This window comes from Podarcis pityusensis (genome assembly GCF_964106645.2).
Source record: "Podarcis pityusensis genome assembly, chromosome: Z".
NCBI classification, from domain to species: Eukaryota; Metazoa; Chordata; class Lepidosauria; order Squamata; family Lacertidae; genus Podarcis; species Podarcis pityusensis.
In genome coordinates this window covers 14865889-14887782 of record NC_138044.1, presented here as the reverse complement: position 1 = coordinate 14887782, position 21894 = coordinate 14865889, and the positions used below count along the sequence as shown (strand labels likewise).

The window sequence follows — 21894 nt, the reverse complement described above, 5'->3', positions numbered from 1 at the left end:
TAACAATAGATCGCATGCTTCTGCTTTATATATAGGCAGCAATCATTTTAGGTATGTCAAAATGATGAACGATTACCAACATGTGAGTCTTTTTGGACCTGGAAGAGGAAAGAACAGGGGCAGGCTGGCACTGCGGTCTAAACCACTGAGCCTCTTGGGCTTGCTGATCGGAAGATTGGAGGTTCAAATCTCCACAATGGGGTGAGCTCCCGTTGCTCTGTCCCAGCTCCTGCCAACCTAGCAGTTCGAAAGCATGCCAGTGCAAGTAAATAAATAGGTACCGTGGCAGGAAGGTAAACAGCGTTTCTGTGCACTCTGGCACTCATCACGGTCCTCCGTGCACCAGTAGTGGTTTAGTCATGCTGGCCACATGACCAGAAAACTGTCTATGGACAAACGCTGGCTCCCTCGGCCTGAAAGCAAAATGAGAGTCGCAACCCCACAGTTGCCTTTGATTGGACTTAACTGTCCAGGGGTCCTTTACCTTTTTATGTGCATTCCACTGACGTGTGTTGGGGCTAGGAATGGAACCACTGTGCGAAATGGTCGTTGCCTGTACAATTATTTATTATTATATATTGAATATTTTGATGAATTATATTTCTCTTTTTTGTATTTTATGGATATTATAGGCAGATCCACACAATATATTTAAAACTTATTTCTCCCTTCCCAAAGAATCCTGGAAAGTGTAGTTTATTAAGGGTAGCTGGACCTGTAGCTCTGTGAAGAGAAAACTACACTTCCCAAGATCCTTTGTGGGTGCAGCTTATAACAATCACATCGCCACCTTCAGGCTTGTAATACTTTTTCAATAAAATACAAATGAAAGAGCAAATCACCAGCGCTCACTCTGACCTATAAATGCAGGGTGGACAAATACCCTATGCTAATCTAGCTACTGCATTTCCCCAGAGCAGGAATGGGGGAAATGAAATACAACTCCCATCATCCCTCACCATTACCAATGCCAGCTGGGGCTGATGGTAGCTGGAGTCCAACATAGGTGGCACGTCCACCCACTTTTGTCCTAGAGCATGCTGGGAACTGTAGTCTAATAGGCTCCCCCTCCCTCGGTGGTAGCCGGGAATTATCGAACTCTCACATATCCCGTCCCGCTCGGACAACTCCCTTGTAAGTTTTATATTCTGCGGGCCGTTTATTCCCTTCAAGTCGCCTGCGCCAAGCATCCCCTCACCTGCATAATTTGGTGGAGGCGGTGTTTCTCCGCGTAGAGCCCCATCTGAGGCGGGATATGTATAGGTCTCTTAGTGGCGTCCATGGCTGCCCTAGCAACAGCTCGTCGCTAAAGGAAGAACGTCACTAGAGAGTGACGAAACCCATGGCCGCCAGATTTGGCATCATCTCCTCATAGATCTAGGCTTGCTAGTTCGTGCAAAGGCAGTGTATGTCATCAGATAGCGACGAAGCTATCTTCTCCATCACACTCCCTGCACCTTTAAAGGGACAGTAACGGCTAATGGTTGGATGGTGTTCTTGAAGCTACCAGCATGAGTTTGATCAAACTGCGGGAGGCAGTGGAGGACAGAAGTGCCTGGCGTGCTCTGGTCCATGGGGTCACGAAGAGTCGGACACGACTAAACGACTAAACAACAACAACAACAACGGCTAACTGGTTACAGGATTAAGATAGTTTCTAAATCGGGCCATTTACCTCATCGTGTGAAAAGGACTACACATCACATTTCAGCTACTCATTAAGACGCATAAATATAGATAGATAGATAGATAGATAGATATAGATAGATAGATAGAGATACGTGTGTGTGTAATATGTATCGTTGTGCTAGGATAACTAAAGCATCACTAACAAAGAAAAAATGTGCGCACACAAAAAACAGGGAAAAGGGAAGGGCACATAGCTGCATATGTTAATTCATTAGTATAAATGCAAATTTAGATATAAATACTGTATCATAGAATTGTATAGTTGGAAGGGATCCTGAGGATCATTCTAGTCCAATCCGCTGCAATGCAGGAATGTGCAGCTGCCCCATTCAGGGATTGAACCTGCAACCTTGGTGTTAACACCACTATGCTCTAACCAACTGTTGGTTAGAGGTTATGGTTACGGAAGAAGAAATATCTCAAAATAATAAGAAAGACCATGTTGAGGTGACTTTGTGTCTGCTGGGTGTGGTGTCTAAGTACTCCTTCGGATATCCATAAATGTTTTTATTAGGTAGCCTCAGTGGCTAGAACTGCTTTATACCAACTGCAGCTGGTTCAACAGCTACAGCCATTCCTGGACCACGAAAGCCTTGCCACAGTTGTTCATGCATTCGAGACTGGATTACTGTAATGTACTCTGTGGCGCTTCTGTCACACTTGCCCCAGAAGTTGCAGTTGGTACAGAATGCTGCAGCATGATTGCTGACAGGAGTGAGGCCTGCGCTCAGAGAGCAGCACTAATTGCTGACTTCCTACCAGGCCAAGGTGTTACTAATATAAAATCCTTACCTTGGTACCAATTTACCTATGAGATTGACTTACCCCACATGTGCCCACTCAACTGCTTTGGCACTACTTCAGGTGCCACATAATACCTATTCCACATTTGTAAGAACTCGATTGTTAAGAGTGGCAGCACCTACACTTTGGGACCCCCTGCCTATAGATATCAAGTGGGCACCTTCACTGTACTCTTTTTGGCAATTGCGAAAAACCTTCTTGTTTAGACAAGTCTACCCAGATGCTGTAAAAGTTGAAGTAATTTTACTTTGTTTTAGTATTTTAACTTTCCTATGTTATGAAATATGGTTCTGATTTTTTCTTGATTTTACTGTTTAACTTTTGTAAACTGCTTTGAGTTTTTTTACAATCAAGGAGTGTTAAAACTTTATGAAATAAATAAAGAATAAATAATTTATTTCTGGCTGGGCACCCAAGTTTTCCCCTCCCCCCATCCCGACTGATCCATGGTGGACAGAAGATTCAGCAGGTACTTCTGAACCTCATTTTATACTCACAGCCATCCTTTGAGGCAGGTCAGGCTGAGAGATTTTGATCAAGGTCATATATGAGTTTTGTGATAGAGTGGGTCTTTGATCCTGGCAAGCCCCATCCGTACTATACATTTAAAGCAGTATCAAAGGCGGAATTGATGTCCAGGGGGGAGGAAGGTTGGCGCTTTGTCTTTAAAAAGCTCAATAAATTTTTAGGGAGATTCCTTAAAAAAAGCTCAACAACCTTTGGGGTGTCCTGACTTTTTACTTTTTGAAATATGGCAACCCTAATTATACTACTTAAAACAGCCATGGCTTCTCCCTCTCCTGATTGTTCAACCATTATGGAAATTGAACAAATCTTTATTCTGCATTAATTATTAATTATATACACTTTAGGAGAGGAACCCCACCTCCCAAAGCAGTCTAATGATTACAAGAATGTTCCACGGCCACAAAAAGATGGGGAACGTGGAGGGAGAAAAAAGAATGGAATAGCCAGGAAGCAGGCATGGCTGGCTGGCTCCCAGCGCACGAACCCTTTCGCTATCACTTTTTGTAATTTTGTACTGTAATTTCACATTACCTTCCTGCAACAGACTAAAGAAAGCTCACATGGTGAGCGGGTCGGGGAAGAAGAGGTTCCCGGTCGCTTGTCCCCACAGGTAGACTACGTCTGAGCGTGGAGGCTCCACTGGGAGCGCGGCGCTTCGTCCAAATCCTATCTCCTCGCACTCCAAAATATCTCCAGAAAAAGCACCCGACCCCCTCCTCTCCCAACTGTAGGTGGGTCGGGTGGGACTGGGACAGGGTAGGATGGGGTTGGGTGGCCCTGGACAGGGAGGCGTGCCGGCTGCGTCAGCAGAGCCTCCCGCGGCCACGTGCACACGCGTACACACACCCCGGTTGCCCGGGGTGACGCGTGTAACAATTGCTCCGGCCGCTTGCCTCCAGCAAGGAGCCGGCGAGTGCCAACAACAGCCAGCGCCCGCGGCGGAGGCGGCTTCGGGACATGCACAATCGGGGAAAGGAGCGGAGGGAGGAGGAAGCCTGAAGTCGGAGAGACAAGTTAATGACATTCCTGTCTCCGACCTACCTCACAGGGTTCTTGGGAAGGCTGCGGAGTTGACGCGCGCGCGCGCTTTGCGCTGAGAACATTCTAAAACGGCGTTTGAACGGGAAAGGGGCCGGAGGTCAGTGTCAGAGCGGCGTCGTGGCAGACAGAAGGTCTCAGGTTCAACCACCAGCATCTCCCCTGCCGGGCTGATGGGAATTGCAGTCCAAAACATCTGGAGGGCACCAGGTTAGGGAAGCCTGATCTAAGGCACGCAGACACGCAGACCCATCTCTCTGGAAAGAACTGCAAAGCCCAGAAGGGCACCCCACTGGTGTAACTCAGTTTATTCAGTTGGTCTCCAGTTCTCAAACTTGTGTGCCAGAAGAGAACTGTAAATCAAAACAGGTTAAACAACAAAAGGTTCCTGGGAATCCCGGGAATAACGAAAAGGCTGTCCGGTACGTTGCTGCTCTAGGCTGACATTCAGTCTGCGTCTGCTAGGGCTAGGTAACTCTGCTGGGTCCCTGAACCAGGAATATCTCTCTCATTCAATACCTCCTGGTGCAGGAACAAAGCAGGTTTGCTTGCTCTAAGAGGTGGGTGTCTATTGTGTCTCTGTACAAGTCACTGCTCTGGGCTGACCTCCTTCAAATCAGGGGCAGATGTTCAAAACAGCAACTTATTATTTTTTGTTTTACTGTTTTGTTTTAGCTTTTATTGTCATTTTTCATAACAGAAGGGTTGCAGACATAAGCAAATGCAAAATGCAGCAAAAACGATGGTAAAAATAATTAAGGATACTGAAGAACGGGAGGGGGAAACAACATAGTGTGCAATGCAGCATAGAACAACTATTGCATGTAGAAGAGTCAATTTAGTGCTCAATAAATTTAGTTCTCTGCATGTTTACCTGTAAAACAGGAAGTTCAGTGGGCTGTGCCAGTCAAGTTTACATAAGAGAATAAACATCCCACATTGAATAGAAGTGATCTATTTTAGATGCACCATTAAAGACTCTGTTGGTGTGTCCGAATTTCTAGCAGTACAATGTCCCATACCTTTCCTAGACACTCCTCTCAGGAAGGAGGTAAGTGGATGAGACTGGCTAATTCTTATACAAACCATTCTGGGCATCAGTTTCTGACCTGCCTATGTTTGAAGGAGTTGATATGCAACCCTGGCCCTTGTGCCAAGGTTATATTCCCTACATCCCCCCATCCTGAAGAACAGGAAGTTTTTCTTGCCCTGTGTCACCAGATACCTACCTACACACATGCACATGTCCTCTCCCCCTTCCACTTGGAGAGGGCCAATGAAACCTGGAGACTCCGGGTCAGACCCAAAGACCTGGCAAACCTAAACCCCAGACCAATCTAGATAGGGAGCCACAGTACATTCTATAAATGTCCGTCCCCCCCAATCTCAGCTTAGAAATGTGCATGATCCTCCATGCTAGAAAAGCCACCACCACTTCTAGAATCCTGTCTCTCCCAATAGTGCAAGCAAGCAAAGGTTAACATCAGCTGCAGGAGCCCCTTATTCCAACGTCCATCAAGCTAGCCTTTGCGTTTAATGACGAGGAGGAAATCTGAAGTCACTTGGGCCACTGTTTTATGCTAGCCAAGAGGAGGCTTCTGTCCCCTCGGTCTTTTCATGGCATCACAGTTGATGCATTGCCGCATTATGTTTACAATCGACTCACTAGGGTTTATGGCACCTGATTGTCAGTCAGTCTTTTCTGGACTGGAGGTCTGTTTCTGCTGTATCATTACAACCATATTGACTTACTGTTTGGGGATCAGGGGCTGCAGAGTTAGATTGTGATATATCTTTCCCACTCTCCCTTTAAACACACACACACACACACACACACACACACATCTTGCAACTGAGCTCTTCTATGGCAAGATAGCTTCGGGTGTCCGCAAATGGATAAGCACCAATAATCGAACCACCTGGGAAGTCGTTAGTGTTAAGATCAAGCTTCTCCATCAAATGAGAAGATGGGTGGGATATGAAGCAAACACATATTAAGTATTTTAGAAGATTGCAATCTGCTGACTGTATATTCAGAAGTTATGGGAGGTAACCTGGCATGTGGGGGAAAGGGGAAAAAACTTATTCCACATTCTTTATCATTTCGGTCACACTCTAGCATGACCAACAGACAAAACTCAGGATGGGGCTGTTTGTTATCCTTATTTGTTGTTATACTTCCACCCCACTTTTCCTCCAAGAAGTTCAGCAGTGTACACAGTTACCCCCTTTTATCCTCACAACAACCCTGCAAGGTAGGCTAATAATTTTATTTTTTTGTATGCTACCCATCTGCCTGGGGTGCCCCAGCCACTCTAGGTGGCTTCCAGAAAAATATAAAAACACAATAAATAATAAATACTTCCCTATACAGAGCTGCCTTCAGATGTCTTTTAAAGAGAAGATAGCTGCTTATTTCCTTCACATCTGAAGGGAGGGCGTTCCACAGGGTGGGTGCCACTACCGAGAAGGCCCTCTGTCTGGTTCCCTGTAACCTCACTTCTCCCAATGAGGGAACCTTAGTGTCTGGGCTGAACGATGGGGGTGGAGACACTCCTTCAGGCATAATGGGCCAAGGCCGTTTAGGGCTTTAAAGGTCAGCACCAACACTTTAAATTGTGCTTGGAAATGTACTGACTCCATTTTGGAAACCTATTTTGTATTTTGTAACTAAGTATTATTAACGGCATACCACTTTGAAGTATTTGCTGCCTGCATTGAAATGTAAGTAAACCTTTTTGTTTTTACTGAAACATGTGGTTCAATCTTAACAAAGGGGACAGAGAGGAAAAAATTCTCAGCAAACCAAAAATAAACAGGGATAATAGGTGTAATTGTCAAATTCTTATCTTCCAGTAAGTTGCAAAAGCACATAAGTGTTTTTACCCGGCTAAAAAGGCTTCATAGCCTGTTTACTCTCATACAGTGGTGCCTCGCAAGACGAAAAGAATCCGTTCCGCGAGTCTCTTCGTCTTGTGGGTTTTTTCGTCTTGCAAAGCAAGCCCATTAGCGGATTAGTGCTACAGTATTAGCGGCTTAGCGGGCTTAGTGGATCAGCTGATAAGCGGCTTAACGATAAGCTGATAAGCGGCTTAACGATCAGCTGATAAGCGGCTTAACGATAAGCTGATAAGCGGCTTAACGATCAGCTGATAAGCGGCTTAGCATCAGCTGATAAGCGGCTTAGCATCAGCTGTTAAGCGGCTTAGCCATCAGCTGATAAGCGGTTTAGCGGCTTGGGAAAAAGGGGTGGGGGGAGGAAAAAAACCCCGCAGGAACTCGCAAGACATTTTCGTCTTGCGAAGCAAGCACATAGGAAATTCGTTTTGCGAAGCACCTCCAAAACGGAAAACCCTTTCGTCTAGCGGGTTTTCCGTCTTGCGAGGCATTCGTCTTGCGGGGCACCACTGTATTTCTTCCACACACATGGGACAAGGGGTTTAAATTTTAATTTACGGATTTAATCCCCAATCCATCCCTATCAGGGTTACTGTAGGGATTAAATGAGATGGGGAAGTATCATGCATGCTATCTTGAGTTCCTTTTGTGGGGAAGGGGGAATATAGCCTATAATAATTCAATGAACAAATAGATAATAAAAAGTACTAGGTCTAATTCCATTCAGATAGTGCAAGAGGACAATGCAGGTGTCAACATATATGCAGGTAATTATGTAAGGAAATAGCGATCACAGCTATAAGGCATGTACTGGCTTTATAAAAGCCTGTTTGTTTGTTTCATTTCTATACCACTTAATATTTTTAAGAAAAATCTCAAAGCGGATTACAGAATATTAAAACATCAATAAAACAATCTGAGGAAAGTAAAATTTAGAGTATACAGTCAAAACAACATAATTAACAGAAAACTAAAATAACTTGAAGATTTCAAAATAAAACTACAAAGGAGGTCAACTACAGAATATATATTTAACACAAACAAAGTTAACAAAAAAAAATCTTAAACATTTCAAAAGAAAGCATTGCTAAGGAAAGTCAAATATAAAATGCACATTTAAAACAGCATAATTAACAATAGAATAAAATATTATAAGCATGACATGGCTGTTAGGCAGGCACAAAAAGATGGGGCAAAAGAATCCAATAGTTGCTGTTTAAAAACTTAATAAAAAATTATTAAAAAAAAAAAAAAGAATCCAATAGTTGTTGTCAGGCATAGTGATGTCCCTCTGGTCTCACAGGAGCCTCTTTAGTAGAGCTGGTGAGTCTGGGCCCCACCCGCTAAGACAGATGGAAAGGGCCTTGCAGGGCGAAGAGATTGAACAAATGTCTCCTTGTTTCTTCCAAATCCTAGGAGCAGGGGAAAATGAATGAAATCAAGGAGAGCCTGCGGAACATCGAACAGACTTACAAGATCTTCCAGCAACAGCAGTTCACCTTCATTACTGCACTGGAACACACCCGAGAGAATGCCCATGACAAAATCAAGCCTGTGTCAAGCATTGGACAGGTATGGAGAGATCCCAGAACTAGGGGATAAGGGAGAAATCCAGTTCAGGCCATAGCTCAGTGGTAAAGCATCTGCTTTGGTTACAGAAGGTCTCAGGTTCAATCCGCCATGGCATCTCCAGGTAGGGCTGGGAGAGATTCCTCCCTGAAACCTTGGAGAGTCGCTGCCAGTCAGTATAGATAGTGATGAACCAAGGGCCTGACTCTGTGTAAGGCAGCTTCCTAGGTTTCTCTGTGTTTACAGGTGACTCTACTTAATGCATACTTTCCAGTGCAATTTTGGAAAACCAAAATGCAGCCTCCCTTCGAAATCTGTGCTTCTCTGAATTGTGTGACGCAGGTCCAAAAATGTGCCAATAAATTATGAACATAACTAGGGTGAAGAGTGCATAAATGTCATTATATAAATGAAAAGTGCATGCAAAATGCATCACATTAGAGGAAATTAATATATTTAGACAAAATTGCATATATATTAGGAAAATTTTGCACTAAAATGCTTATGAATTTTCATGAGGACTTAAAAAAAAAAGTCGCAAACTGATGGTGAGAATTGAAACAAATACACTGAAATGGACAGATTCGCCCATCCTAGTTTTTTTCTCTTCCCCCTGATTTCCCCTCCCCCTATTAATATTTATTAAATTTTAAAACACATAAAAAGAAAAAAGAAAAAATTACAGCTGTCAAAACAAAAAAAACCAATAAATCAAGACTTCCGTAGTGTATACCATTTCTAAAACATATCCATTATGGATGTTTGAGTGCAAAATAAATTACAAGGTTTTAACATAAAGATTCAAACATTGTTTGCTTTTTTAGTTAATCATGTAAGAAGGAAAGGAGAGCCTATGTCAACCAAACCTTCCTATTTATCTTTCCTGGATTTGGGGGGGGGGAGGGGGGAGGACTTATACAAACATAAAATAAAGACCCAAACCAATGGACCCAAATTACAAAATAGGAGATTTAAACTAAACGTTAGGAAGAACTTTCTGATGGTAAGGGTTGTGGAAAAGACTCACTTGGGAGCTGGTGGATTCTCCTTCCTTGGAGGTTTTTAAGTAGAGGTTGGATGGCCATCTGTCAGGGATGCTTTAGTTGAGATTTCTGCATTGCAGGAGGCTGGACTAGATGAAACTTGGGGCTCATTTCCAACTCTACAATTCTGATTCTAGGAACAAACATAGTATGCTAACTAAAACAAAACATAGACTTGGTGTCTACCCACAAACTCTAGCATTACAATCATGGGTAGGGAAACAAAGGCCCCGGTGCCGGATCTGGCCCAATCGCCTTCTAAATCCGGCCCACGAATGGTCTGGGAATCAGCGTATTTTTACGTGAGTAGAATGTGCCCTTTTAGTTAAAATGCATCTCTGGGTTATTTGTGTGGCATAGAAAGTCGTTCATTTATTATTATTTTTCAAAATATAGTCCGGCCTCCCACAAGGTCTGAGGGACAGTGGACCGGCCCTCTGCTGAAAAAGTTTGCTGACCCCTGATTACAATGAAAGCAAGAGAGTTGGAAACAGTTTCACATCTTCACAGTGAAAATTATAAACCCTATGTGCTGTTTTCTTCTCAACAACCATAGTTTTCAAACCAGCAACCAACAGTAGTGTTTGGGAACCGTATCCAGCAACATAGATTTTGGGTTCACTTATCCTTGAGTGCAATTAATAACTCCTTTGGCCCATTGAAAGGAATGCAGTTAATCCATCATAACCATCTCTTTTTCATAGATGATTGAGGACATACTGTCCTTCGCTGCTCCTTGGTAAATCTGGAATCCATAATGTATTATAGCAACAGCCTTTTCCCATCTCTCTCTCTCTCTCTCTCTCTCTCTCTCTGACACACACACCACTTTCCCTCACCCCACAGTGTGCGTCCCCATGGTGTAACTATAACTTTGGAAACTGCCTATTAAAAATAATGGCTATGTGTCAAAAGTGGAATGATGAATGAAGACCCTGCCTCTCCCTCCTTGGGGGACACACAGATTCTTTCTGAGTTGTACTAACGTGGAAAAATGTGTCAGCTCTTAAGTGATCAGTCTTGGAATATTTCTCTTTTAAAAATAAATAAATAAAACAACCTCATTTTTCACACTTCCATTTCGCAATAACATTTAGACCTGGGGAAGGGGAGTCACATAATAAGCTTTCCACTTGAACAACATGCTTTTTTAAAAGCAGGCTGATCTCTTGCTAGTCATTTCAAAGTTATCCCTTTCCCAAGGGAAGCCTTTACAATGTTTACAGAGTAGTCTTTAAAAAAAAAAAAAGAGGAAAGTGCTACGGAGCCCTTTATTCTCTTTGTGATAATCTGCTTATTTACAAATGTACAGTTAAGGCAGAAGTGCAGAAACAAGCAGACAGGAGGTACCAAGCAACAGCATATTGTTCCCTGCACCCCAACCAAATCCAAATATTTGTTTCTTTCTGGGTCGCCATGTATATTTGTCCCCTCCTACCTGCTCAAATCCATTTTTTTCTTCGCCTTCCATCGCTCCATGTATACTCATACTCTAGATGTCCAGAACTTGGAAAGGTAATTTTTTGAAAACCAAGTAGTCCTTGTTCAGGTGTGGCACGTCCAAACAGGAACTAATTTCTATTCATCTTCATCCCTTTGCAAAACAAGCAAGCTCAGTTCAAGTTCATCCAAATAATCTTCGGCAGAAAGAAGAAAAAACGATATTCAGAATGTTGCAAGCTGATCTGCCAAAGTATTAAATATACTTAAGACTAAGAAAAAAATTAAAACACACGCATACAGTGGAATGTGAACGGCTTATTTCCCTCCAAAATTATTATATTTTTAAGTTAAAGGCCGAATGAGTCTAAGAAGTTAAAAACACATGGTCCGTCTAGCTCCCCACAGACTGGCAGCAGCCCTCCAGGGTTTCAGACAGTCAGCCTCTCCCAGCCCTACCTAGACATGCCGGGGACTGAACCTTTGCTCCGTTGCTTCAAGTCATTTGCAGCAGAGGCTGAATTAAACAGGGATATTAGAAGCTGCCTTTTCACTGAATCATGTTTTTGGTCCATCTTGTTCAGTATTGCCTACAATGACTGGCAGTGGCTCTCTAGGGTTCCCAGCCCTGCCTGGAGATGCCAAAGATTGAACCCAGGACCTTCTGCATGCAAAGCAGGTGAGCCACAGCCCTTCCCAGGTTGCAGAAGACTGGCCTAACATGTAATACATATGTACTTAAGTCACAGGTAGCCAAAGTAGCGCCATCCAAATGTTATTGACTACATTCCCATCAGCCCCACCCACCCATCCCAGCCAGCATGGTAAGTGATCAGGGAGCTAGCCCTGAACGTGGATGATGGGAATTGTAGTCCAACATCATCTGGGGACCCAAGGTTGGGGAAAGTCTGCCTTAAAGTGCTGCTTCTCTCTGTCCTTTCAACTCCCCACTTGTAAGTTGGGCCACATACACACACTCACAGGCCTACTAAGCCGGGCTGTCGTAATAAGGTTCCCCAAGATAAATAAGGTACTTCAGACAAGCACTTTGTAGTAGTAGTAAAGCACAGGTGTGAGGAATCAGCTAAAGATTCTTTAACAACCAGGAATGGTCAAAGGTTCAAGCATCTGCCTTCCACCTTTTGGGAAGGAACGGGCATCCTCAGAGACCCTCCAGCAAGTAACATGCACAGTTATTTTGATCTATTCCTTCCATTAGGGAATGTACGTGGCAACAGCTCTCCATCTTGGCGGTGTGGCCGAGCTCAAAATCTGGTGGGGCCACTTAAAAAGGAAGGAGGAGGGGAGTTCACTCAGACCTGCCTGGGCAACCTTGGCCCTTTTCCGCTGAGTCTGTCATCCCGGGACTCAATTAAGCAGAGCCACTGCGAGTGGCTTCTGTTGCGCAGTGAGCTTGCCTGTCCACTAACAGCTGACCCGAGACTGCCAAGCAGCCAATTGAGGATACAGATTTGCAGCAGGTGACCGGCCTGAACCGGATTGAAGCCAGCAACCTCTGCACCCCATTATCTTTTCCCTGCAACAACCCTCCCACCCCACCCTGTTTGCATTCTCTTGCGTGGAAAAGGCAAAGTAACAAAAAAATATAAGCACAAGAGGTGACAGTATTTGTCTCCAAACGATTGTCAGGACTAGGAAATAACTCCTTTTTGCAGGTTCAATGTCCTAGTTCCTGGTAGTTGTCCTGGATTTAGGTAGAACTGTATAACTCTCTTTTATTGTTTTTTTGAGGATCATTTTATCCAAGGCACCTAGATTATTTTGCTTATTTAGAAGCATTTATATACAGCTTAGGAACATAGGAAGCTGCCTTAGTACTGAGCTAGATGGGCCAATAGGTCTGATTCAGTATGTCTACAATGACTGGCAGCAGCTCTCTGGGGTTTCAGGCAGGAGTTTCTCCCAGACCTACCATATTTTTTGCTCTATAAGACTCACTTTTTCCCTCCTAAAAAGTAAGGGGAAATGTGTGTGCGTCTTATGGAGTGAATGCAGGCTGCGCAGCTATCCCAGAAGCCAGAACAGCAAGAGGGATTGCTGCTTTCACTGCGCAGCGATCCCGCTTGCTGTTCTGGCTTCTGAGATTCAGAATATTTTTTTTCTTGTTTTCGTCCTCCAATAACTAGGTGTGTCTTTTGGTCTGGTGCGTCTTATAGAGCGAAAAATATGGTACTTAGAGAAGCTATTGATTATTGAACCAGGGGCTTTCTGCATGACAAAGCAGATGCTCTGTCACTGAGCTACAGTCCTTCCCCAAAGCTTAATTGTTCAAAAATCTCTAAGCAATGCATACACTAATATAGATATATCATTCACAAACCAAACCAAACACAAACCAAAACCAGAAAAACTGCAAGCTTCTTTGGAGAGACGAAGGATCTCTGGCTGCAGCCATCATGCATACAGTGGAAGAGAAGGCTGGGTTAAGCCCCATCCAAACAAGGAAGGAGATGAATCACACAAACTTTGGCTGTGTGTTCCAGGAACGTTTTCCAAAGCCCATTAGGACAGGGGTATGGAACTCAGGCCTGGAGGCCAGGTGTGCCCCCTAGGCCACTCTATCTGCCCCTTGGACACCCCCCCCCAAGCATGCTCCCCGATAGCCCTGCTTTGCATCCTCCTTGAATGCTTTCGCCTGGCCATAAAAGCATCCTTTTACTCTGAACCTAAGCCTCTTGCCTACCTAGTCTCACGCTCAATTAAGACTACATAGAACCTTTATTCTCAATAATGATGGAACTCACAGGTGGAGAATACCTTTCTTCTCTATATATCTTTATTATTTGTAAAGGGAATATTTGTATAAGTGAAAACTTTACTATCCATTTGGAGTTGCGCTGTGTCTTTGTACTTTTGTCCTTGGAGGCTGTGATGATTTATGGTTTTACACTTTTGACTTTGTTTTCTTTCCATTTTATTAACTTTGCACTTGTTTTTTCCGTTAACATTTTTTTTGGGGGGGGGAAAGAGCTGCTGATTCTGAAATTCATATAGACTTCCACCATGTTAGCTCCGGCCCTGCCCTTGCCAGTTGGTATAACTCGCCTTCCTTCCCCCTTGTGTGTCCGGCAGGTGCAGACCTACACGGACCATTACTGCAACAACTCCACTGACAAACGTATCCTGCTCCTGTTCCTCAGCATCTGCAGCGACTTGAACAAACTTTGCCAACGGCTGGAATCCCTACACCCTGGTAACAGTGTCACCAATGCCCTCTTGGACAAGTGCAAAACGTTGGTGAGCCACAGCAATGACCTCAGTGGGATCAGAGCCAAGTAGGTATTTATTTGTAGAGCATGGGCTGACTGGGGCTGGTGGGGACTGTTACCCAAAACATCTGGAGGGAGCCAAGTTGGCTAATGCCATCATAGCAACATAGGAAACTGCCATATGTCTTGTCCTTCATCTGAAAACAAAGCAACATTCCAGTCCCCATTATTCTGAATAGCAGCATAAAAAGCTGCTATAAACCAAGTCAGACCCATTCATCCATCTATCTCAGTATTGTATACACTGGCAGGCAGTGGCAGCCCACGATTTTGGGCAGGAAACATTCCCAGCCCTAGCTAGAGATGGCAAAGACTGAACCTATGGCCCTCTGTATGAAAAGCTGGTGCTCCACTACTGAGCTGTAAGTGCTCCTGATGAACACATGAAGATGCTTTATACAGAGCCAGACCTTGATCCATCTAGCTCAGTATTGTCTACACTGATGCACAGAGGTTCCTCATGTTTCAGATAAGAGTATATCCCAGCCCTTCCTGGAGATGTCAGGAATTGTACCTGGGATCGTCTGCATGCAAAGCAAGATGTTCTGTCACCGAGTTGTGGCATTTTCCCTGAAAGCCAGGATTCCAGTCCTGATGGTTCTGAATTAAAGGATGATTTAAATAGGCATGTAGGGAGCTGCTTTCTGCTGAATCTCCATCTAGCTCAGAATTGTCTACACCAGAGCTTTCCAGACTTTTCAGGTTGGTGACAAACCTTTTAGACACGCATCATTTCACGACACAGTAATTCAGTTTTACTAGCAAACCGGAGGTTAAACTAACCCCTTTCCAGCACCAGGAGGAGGGCGAGGAGTGTTCACATGACACACCTACACACTGCAGCCGACACAGTTTGGAAAGCTCTGGTCTACACTGACTAGCAGCTCCTCTCCAGGGTTTCAGAAAGGATGCCTTCCCCAGCCCTAGCTAGAAATGTCAGTGGGGATTGAACCCGGGACTTCCTGCATGCAGAACAGATGCTTTACCATTGAACTACAGCCCTTCCCCCATAATTAAATAAGATTCCAGTGCTCCTGGTTCTAAATAAAAGGATCATGTAAATAAGAAGTTGTCTGCCGAGTCAGATCATTGTTCCATATAGCTCAGTCTGTACTGACTGGCTGAAGCTCTTCAGCTTTTCAGGCAGAGATCTCTCCTGCCTCTACCTGGAGACACCAGGAATTAAACCTGTGAACTTCTGCCCATAACTGCCCTACAGCCCTTCCCCATTATATAAGAACATAGGAAGCTGCCTTACATTGAGGCAGACCATTGGGGTCCATCTAGCTCAGTACTGTCTACACCAGCATCTTTTAACCTTGGGTCCCAGATGATGTTGGACTAAAACTCCTATCATCCCTGACCATTGGTCATGCTAGCTAGGAATGATGAGAGGTATAGTTCAACAACATCTGGGAACCTAAGGTTGAGAAAGGCTGGTCTATACTGACTGGCAGTGGCTGTGTGGTGCTCCATATAGGCAGCTCTCCCAGAACTACCTGAAGAGCTTCACTCAGAGATCTAACTTTGAGACACATGGAGGAAGAGGCGTATCACACAGAAGGGGCCTGGCTTTCCCCTATTCCAACCTGTTGTCAATCCAAGGAGGAAGACCTACAAATAGTTGAAGGGGGGGATTGTTCTGTAACCGCCACAGTAGAGTAGTGGAAAATTTAAAAGTGCAGGATCCCTTCATGCAGGATCCCCTTTTGAGATTATGAAATTATCTTGTAAAATTATATAATAATGATGATGATGCAGGATGCATTCCAACAGTCGGTGCAGATTTCCATGTTTTCTGTACATGAACACAGCCAAATGATTTTGAGTGCTTCAATATCTTATTTTGGAATGACTTAAGTTGTGTTTTTATTGACATTCCATTGTACATAACAGAACTAGCACATCCTTCTCTTAAAAGTGAGGAACCTTTTCCCAGTGCTCCTAAATGCTCAGCTTGGTGTCCTTCCAGTGCATCTTATCCAGATACAGATAGGTAGCCGTGTTGGTCTGCCATAGTCAAAATAAAAAAAATCCTTCCAGTAGCACCTTTAAGACCAACTAAGTTAGTTCTTGGTATGAGCTTTCGTGGTATCTGAAGAAGTGTGCTTGCACACGAAAGCTCATACCAAGAACTAACTTAGTTGGTCTTAAAGGTGCTACTGGAAGGATCTTATCCAGAGGGACCCTAGGAGACCATCCTCAGCAGCTGACTCACCTCCTTTCACTCTGATTGGCCTCCAACCAGCAGCACAAAGAGGCTTTTTATCAGTGTCAGAAAAGTTCCCCTTTTATGCTGATTGGATAGCTCTAGAATGCTGAAGACAAGGACTGTTGCAGAAATAGTAATGGGTTTCAGGGCCACTCATGACCAGGGCTGATGAGGGTGGAGGGGAAGCCAATACAAGAGGGTCAGAAGGTGACCCAGGGCCTGACTATATTGCATGTATTTTTGTCTTGGTTGTATCATTATTTATCCATTGTTTCTGACATCCATTGAAAAACCGCTTGCAAACTTATGCTTGTGAACCAAGCATTCCCATTTATTTTTGACTCTGTATGAACATTAGCTTCTGTGCATTGACAGTAGGACAACAAAGCCTCATCTTATTATGCACAGTCACCTCTGTATGTTTTCATAAGTGAATTCTGTGTGAATACAACAAAGTTGTCGCGTGATGCACATCATGTTGCCTTACATGTACAAGTACAACATTTAAAGTATTTGGTTAATTCAGCTGAGATCACATGGGTGCTTCTATTACTGATATTAGCTGTTGGGACCTTAATGTTCTCAGCTGGCACATGAATATTATACAGTGGTACCTCGGGTTGAGTACTTAATTCGTTCTGGAGGTCCATTCTTAACCTGAAACTGTTCTTAACCTGAAGCACCACTTTAGCTAATGGGGCCTCCCACTGCTGCCTCGCTGCCGGAGCACGATTTCTGTTCTCATCCTGAAGCAAAGTTCTTAACCTGAGGTACTATTTCTGGGTTAGCGGAGTCTGTAACCTGAGGCGTATGTAACCCGAGGTACCACTGTATTTATTATTAGCACACACATGAGATCACACATTTATTTTTATATCCCTTGTAAAGATTTTTAGCCACTCTGCCCTCGCTGGAGGCTGTGCAAAAAATAAAAATAAATCAAAAATAATAATAAAAAACAGGGCCCAACTCTGCTCTCAGTGGCCCTGCCCACGACCCCAAACCACTGAACTGCCATTGACTGTACCAATGCCTTTTGGCCTTCTCCTCCCCGCCACCCCCAAATGTCCAACAGGTACCCTCACGATGTTGTGAACCACCTCAGCTGCGATGAAGCCCGGAACCATTACGGCGGTGTGGTGAGCCTCATCCCCATCGTCCTCGACAGCATGAAGGAGTGGGTGGCTCACACTGAGAAGCTCCCGCGGAACATGTTACACAGTGTGAGTGCCCGGAAGGCCGCCGTCTACAACCAGGCAGAGCTGCCCATTCGCCGTGTGGGCGACCGCGACCACTTAGGCCGGCCCGCTTTCATCACCGAGGGCACTCAGACCTACATTAGCTTGACAGAAAAGGCCAGGGAGAGGGAGGACAGGAGGGTTAAGCTAAAGCAACTGGGTGGCCTAGGCAGGGCCATCCGAAAGTTTCTCGACGGGCCCTGGAGACCGCCTGGCAAACACGCATTTTAAAAAAAGAGAGAGAGAGTAAAGACCAAAAAAAGAAAAAGAAAGCAGCCTGCTCGCTTAGCATCCGGCGATTAAAACAGTCTCCCTATATTTGCTTCAGTTATGCCCTTTCCTGAGGGGGAAAAGAAAGAGATACATCTGCTTTGGTAGCGACAAGCATGATCTATCTTATCCCTTTCTTGGAGCAGGTCACCCTCAGATGAAGATACTTTAGCCTACTCAACAGTGTTCGAGTAACCCCAGTTTTAGAGCAGACCAGGCCTACAGAATTAATGGCCTACTGTGGTGAAATTAGGCCACCACCAAATACTGGTGTGGTGTCCGCCAGGCACTTAATGATACCTCAAGTTGTGGGGAGGCAGGGGAAGGTTTAGTGGGCCACCATATCAGATCACAGGGTTTTGATTCACCTTGACAGCTGCCCCTCTTCTGCACTTCTTATAGGCTTGAGTGTTACATGTCCGCCCAGTGTGAACCTCTGGCCAAATCATGACTCTAACATGGGTTACTTATTTAGCTGGGGAAAGAGGTGGTAAAACAACCAGAGAAAGGAGGATCCATCTACACATTTTTGAGAGGGTGGAAATACCCTTAAAAAGAAACAAAAAACTTGTACACCCACTTAGAGCTCACTACTACCTGGCACCAGTTAAACCAGGATACACTGAGTTTCTGGAAGCACTGAATTTGGTTGAGTAAAGCTTTTTGACACATAGAAGGAAAAGCACAGGGCAGGAGAGGAGTATTTTTGTACTTAAGTAAGATTCCAGGTCACCTCAGGAGACTTGGACCACTTTTCAAGGCAGAATTGCACTTTAAAATTTTTTTTAAAGCACCTCTGGAAAAATGAGGGCTTGTCTTCTCACAGAAACATAAAAAAGAGGGGGGAAAACACATTTCCAGCATGCCAGGCTCTCTCTCCCTCTTGCAAACTCACACCAACTTCTGCCAGGGGTGGGGTAGGGAATATCCATTGTTTTCAAGAAATGGAGCATTTTAACATTAGATCTTGTCAGTACAACTCAACTCCTTTTGTCTGATTGTTTTTTTTTCCCCTCCTCGCAGGATCCTTAGCTCCTGTTTTTTTGCCTCTTGCCGGAAGATGCTTCTGAATAAAGCTGTTTCCCCTGCAAGTGCAGCTTGTTGCTAGAATTATAGAGGTGTTTTCGTGATCAAATTACTAAAGGAAAATTATGCTGAGCCCGGGGATGGGGGTGGTAGAGAAGGGACAGGCAAACCTGAACCCCAGACCCAGGACTACCCTCACCCTCATTTTAAACCTATAAATCTACAACATGGTACCCCCACTTCTAATTACTATGACTTTTTTCTTCATCTCTTCATCTTCATCTCCACATTGGAAATTTAGGCCCGAATCCAGTTCCTAGATTCTTCCCAGACACCCTCCCTCTACTTCTTTTTGACTGTCCCATTTGGAGATTCCAGACAGGCAAAGGAATTTCATCACACAGTGCATCATTAAACTATGGAACTCCTTCCCACAAGAGGCAGTGATGGCCACCAATTCTGATGGCTTAAAAAAAAAAAAAAAGATGAGATCATGGAGAACAAGGCTATCATGACTACTAGATATGTACACCACTGTGTATCAGTTGCTGGAGGTGACAAGTGGCGAGAATGCTCTTGTGCTCAGTTCTTGCTTGCTGGCTTCCCACTGGAGCATCAGGTTGGCCACTGTGTAAACAAGATGCTGGACTAGATGAGTCGCTGGCCTGATGCAGCAGCCAGGCTCTTCTAACATTTTCTGTTATTCTAACATATTCTGTTATTCTTTTCAGAATACTGCATGACTTTAAACTTCCTAGCCTGGGATAGTCTGAGCAGAAAGGTGGGTTTAAAAGCTGCAATAATAGTGGGAGAATGGTAGAAACGAATCCCAGTTCTCTGCAGGGGAGACTGGCCCATTAGGGTGAATGGGGCACTGCCCCACCAACATCAATCTTCCCTCAGCCACTCCCCACCTAGCTGTCTTCTTTGTTTGCAATCAGTTCAGGGGGTGGCACTTCCTGTCAGCTTTCTCCTCCTCGGCCTGTGTGTTGCTCTTGTAAAACTCAGCTAAGGGAAGATGGGGAGAAGTAGGATTAGTTGGCTCTGCTTGTCATTGGCTCTGGCGCCACCTACTGTTGGGCTCCCTGCCTCCTGCCCTACCAGTCCCAATGAGCACCAGTCACCACTGGTCCTCTGATGTCAGATGAGTTCTAATTTTCTTTAAAGAATAGAAAAAAAGAAGAGTAAGATAAGATAGCTATCACTTTCCACCAACACCTTTGTAGTAAGGTAGCAAGTTAAAATGCACTGTGGGGTTTGAGTTTCTACTCTGCATTCAGGAAGTAAAATAAATGAATAATTGAGCCCTTTCAACCTACATCCCCAACTCTTTCGGCATAAAATGTTTATTATTTATGGTGGTGTTTATAGACCTACCAAAGCATTCTTGCTTAGCACTAGAAAGCGCTGGAAGGTAATTTATTTTTCTCTTTTTCTATCTTGCTGGCTTCCTTTCTCTGATATAATACATATTTAATCATTTTGATCCAGGTAGGGAAGCATCCCCCCTTGAATATTAAATCAGCAGTGAACCATAAAAGTTATTTTTCCAAGTGCCAAATTTCTTCTGTATTTATTAAGGCAAACCCAGCCTCCATCCCAGCCAATGATTTATGCAAGAAATCCAACATATTCCTATCAAGTCATTCACACACCCCAACATATAGAATAGTACCCTTTTATTGCTTCAATAGCACACCGAATGTTGTGCATTAACCATTTATAGCCTATTGGATTGGCATCCATCTGTCTCAAAAGAATGGATTATGCCTCCAGGGATGACGTCAAACCACTGCGTAAGCAGCACCGGTGACCTCCCCAGGACACAGTATGTAAGGTGGTCCTGGGCTGCCCAGATGACAGGAACCGCCCCCCTCGGCCTCACTGGTGTGGTCCAAAGGAAAACAGAGCAATACGTTTTGCATCAGCTTGGCTGCAGGAGTTGCCAGGCCATCCAACCGTCTTCTCCAGATATGTGTAGCCTTTTCTGCTTCTGAAGACATCATGCAAGGCAGCAAAGGTTTAGGACCAGTTTTCCTTCTCCTAGATGGGCTACCTTCCCATGTTGACAAGCCTCACCTGCCCCTCACTTTCCTCTACAACACATGCAGAAACCCCCCTCTTGATCATTGGACCCACTATTTATCTCGTCCGCTCAATATGCTGGAGCCTGTCTTCTCATGCAGGGAAGTCCTTAACCTACTGAGGGTTTGAGACCCATCAGCTACTCTTACCTGGTTTATCCAGGCAGTCAAAGCCATTTCCCAGGGTGTGTCTGCTGTCACATGCTGACAGCTTCAAGGAGCAACAGATGAGAGCTGAGTGCAGGATGGGAACCAAGGTGGACAAATTACTGCAGAAGAAGCACAATGTGTCCCCTCCCAGAGGTCCTACCCTTCCTATAACACCCCTTATTGCCTGTATTTATTTTAAATCCCCCATTAAGGTAAGGCTAATCTTGACAAGAGACTTTGTAGCCAGCATACATGAGTGAAAAATAGGAAATTTGCACTTTGCTACATGTAAATAGTTACACAGGCGCGCGTGCACACACACACACACACACACACAGGTTCTTGAGTTAAAAACCCGTAATTGCTGAGAGGTAGGGTGAAGGAGGATTAACCTGGATTCTGGAAACCACAGGAGGGGAAGAGTGCTCTTGTGCTTGAATCTTGTCTGGTTGCCCATTGTGAGAACAGGATTCGGGGGCTGGATGGGCCATTGGCCTGACCCAGCAGAGCTTTCTGTGTTTTTCACTAGAAGCCACCTGCAGAATCTCTTAACAGCAACCCCCTTCCCAGGTACGAATTCCTTAGCGGTTTACAAAATCCAGATTTTATACGCAA

The 21894-nt window shown here is 44.4% G+C and overlaps 2 protein-coding genes and 1 long non-coding RNA gene across 11 annotated transcripts in view; 1 reads left to right on the top strand and 2 right to left on the bottom strand.

Moving 5' to 3' along the window:
- The window catches only part of AK8 (adenylate kinase 8), a 96742-nt gene extending 92970 nt beyond the window's left edge, over positions 1-3772 (bottom strand). For 2 of the 6 annotated variants that reach the window (XR_013981650.1, XM_080990636.1), the window contains exon 1: positions 1199-1359. Coding sequence is in view for 2 of the 6 variants with exons in the window: in XM_080990636.1 (XP_080846762.1) it covers positions 1199-1282 (84 nt within the window). In the remaining 4 variants the exon portion in view is untranslated. Of the gene's footprint in view, positions 1-1198; positions 1361-3552 lie in introns of those variants that run through there. The other 4 variants (XM_080990638.1, XM_080990640.1, XM_080990639.1 and 1 more) reach the window with 3 other exon arrangements.
- A 190-nt stretch (positions 3773-3962) lies between these two features.
- SPACA9 (sperm acrosome associated 9) lies at positions 3963-19110 on the top strand. Of its 4 annotated transcripts, XM_080990676.1 has the most exons (5): positions 3971-4269; positions 8374-8529; positions 14103-14305; positions 17587-17734; positions 19043-19110. In XM_080990676.1, the coding sequence occupies exons 2-5, from the start codon at positions 8386-8388 to the stop codon at positions 19049-19051; spliced, it is 504 nt and encodes a 167-aa protein (XP_080846802.1). In that variant the 5' UTR covers positions 3971-4269; positions 8374-8385; the 3' UTR covers positions 19052-19110. The 4 variants fall into 4 exon arrangements, with proteins under 4 accessions (XP_080846800.1, XP_080846799.1, XP_080846802.1 ...); XM_080990674.1 differs by having other exon boundaries at positions 3963-4159; positions 17587-19110; XM_080990673.1 differs by having other exon boundaries at positions 3963-4269; positions 17587-19110.
- Positions 8214-11755, bottom strand: LOC308468461. Its single transcript, XR_013981664.1, has 3 exons — positions 11008-11755; positions 9554-9702; positions 8214-8369 (listed from the first exon to the last, which is right to left on the bottom strand). It is a non-coding gene; the product is annotated as an uncharacterized lncRNA (long non-coding RNA).
- Positions 19111-21894: the final 2784 nt, after the last annotated feature.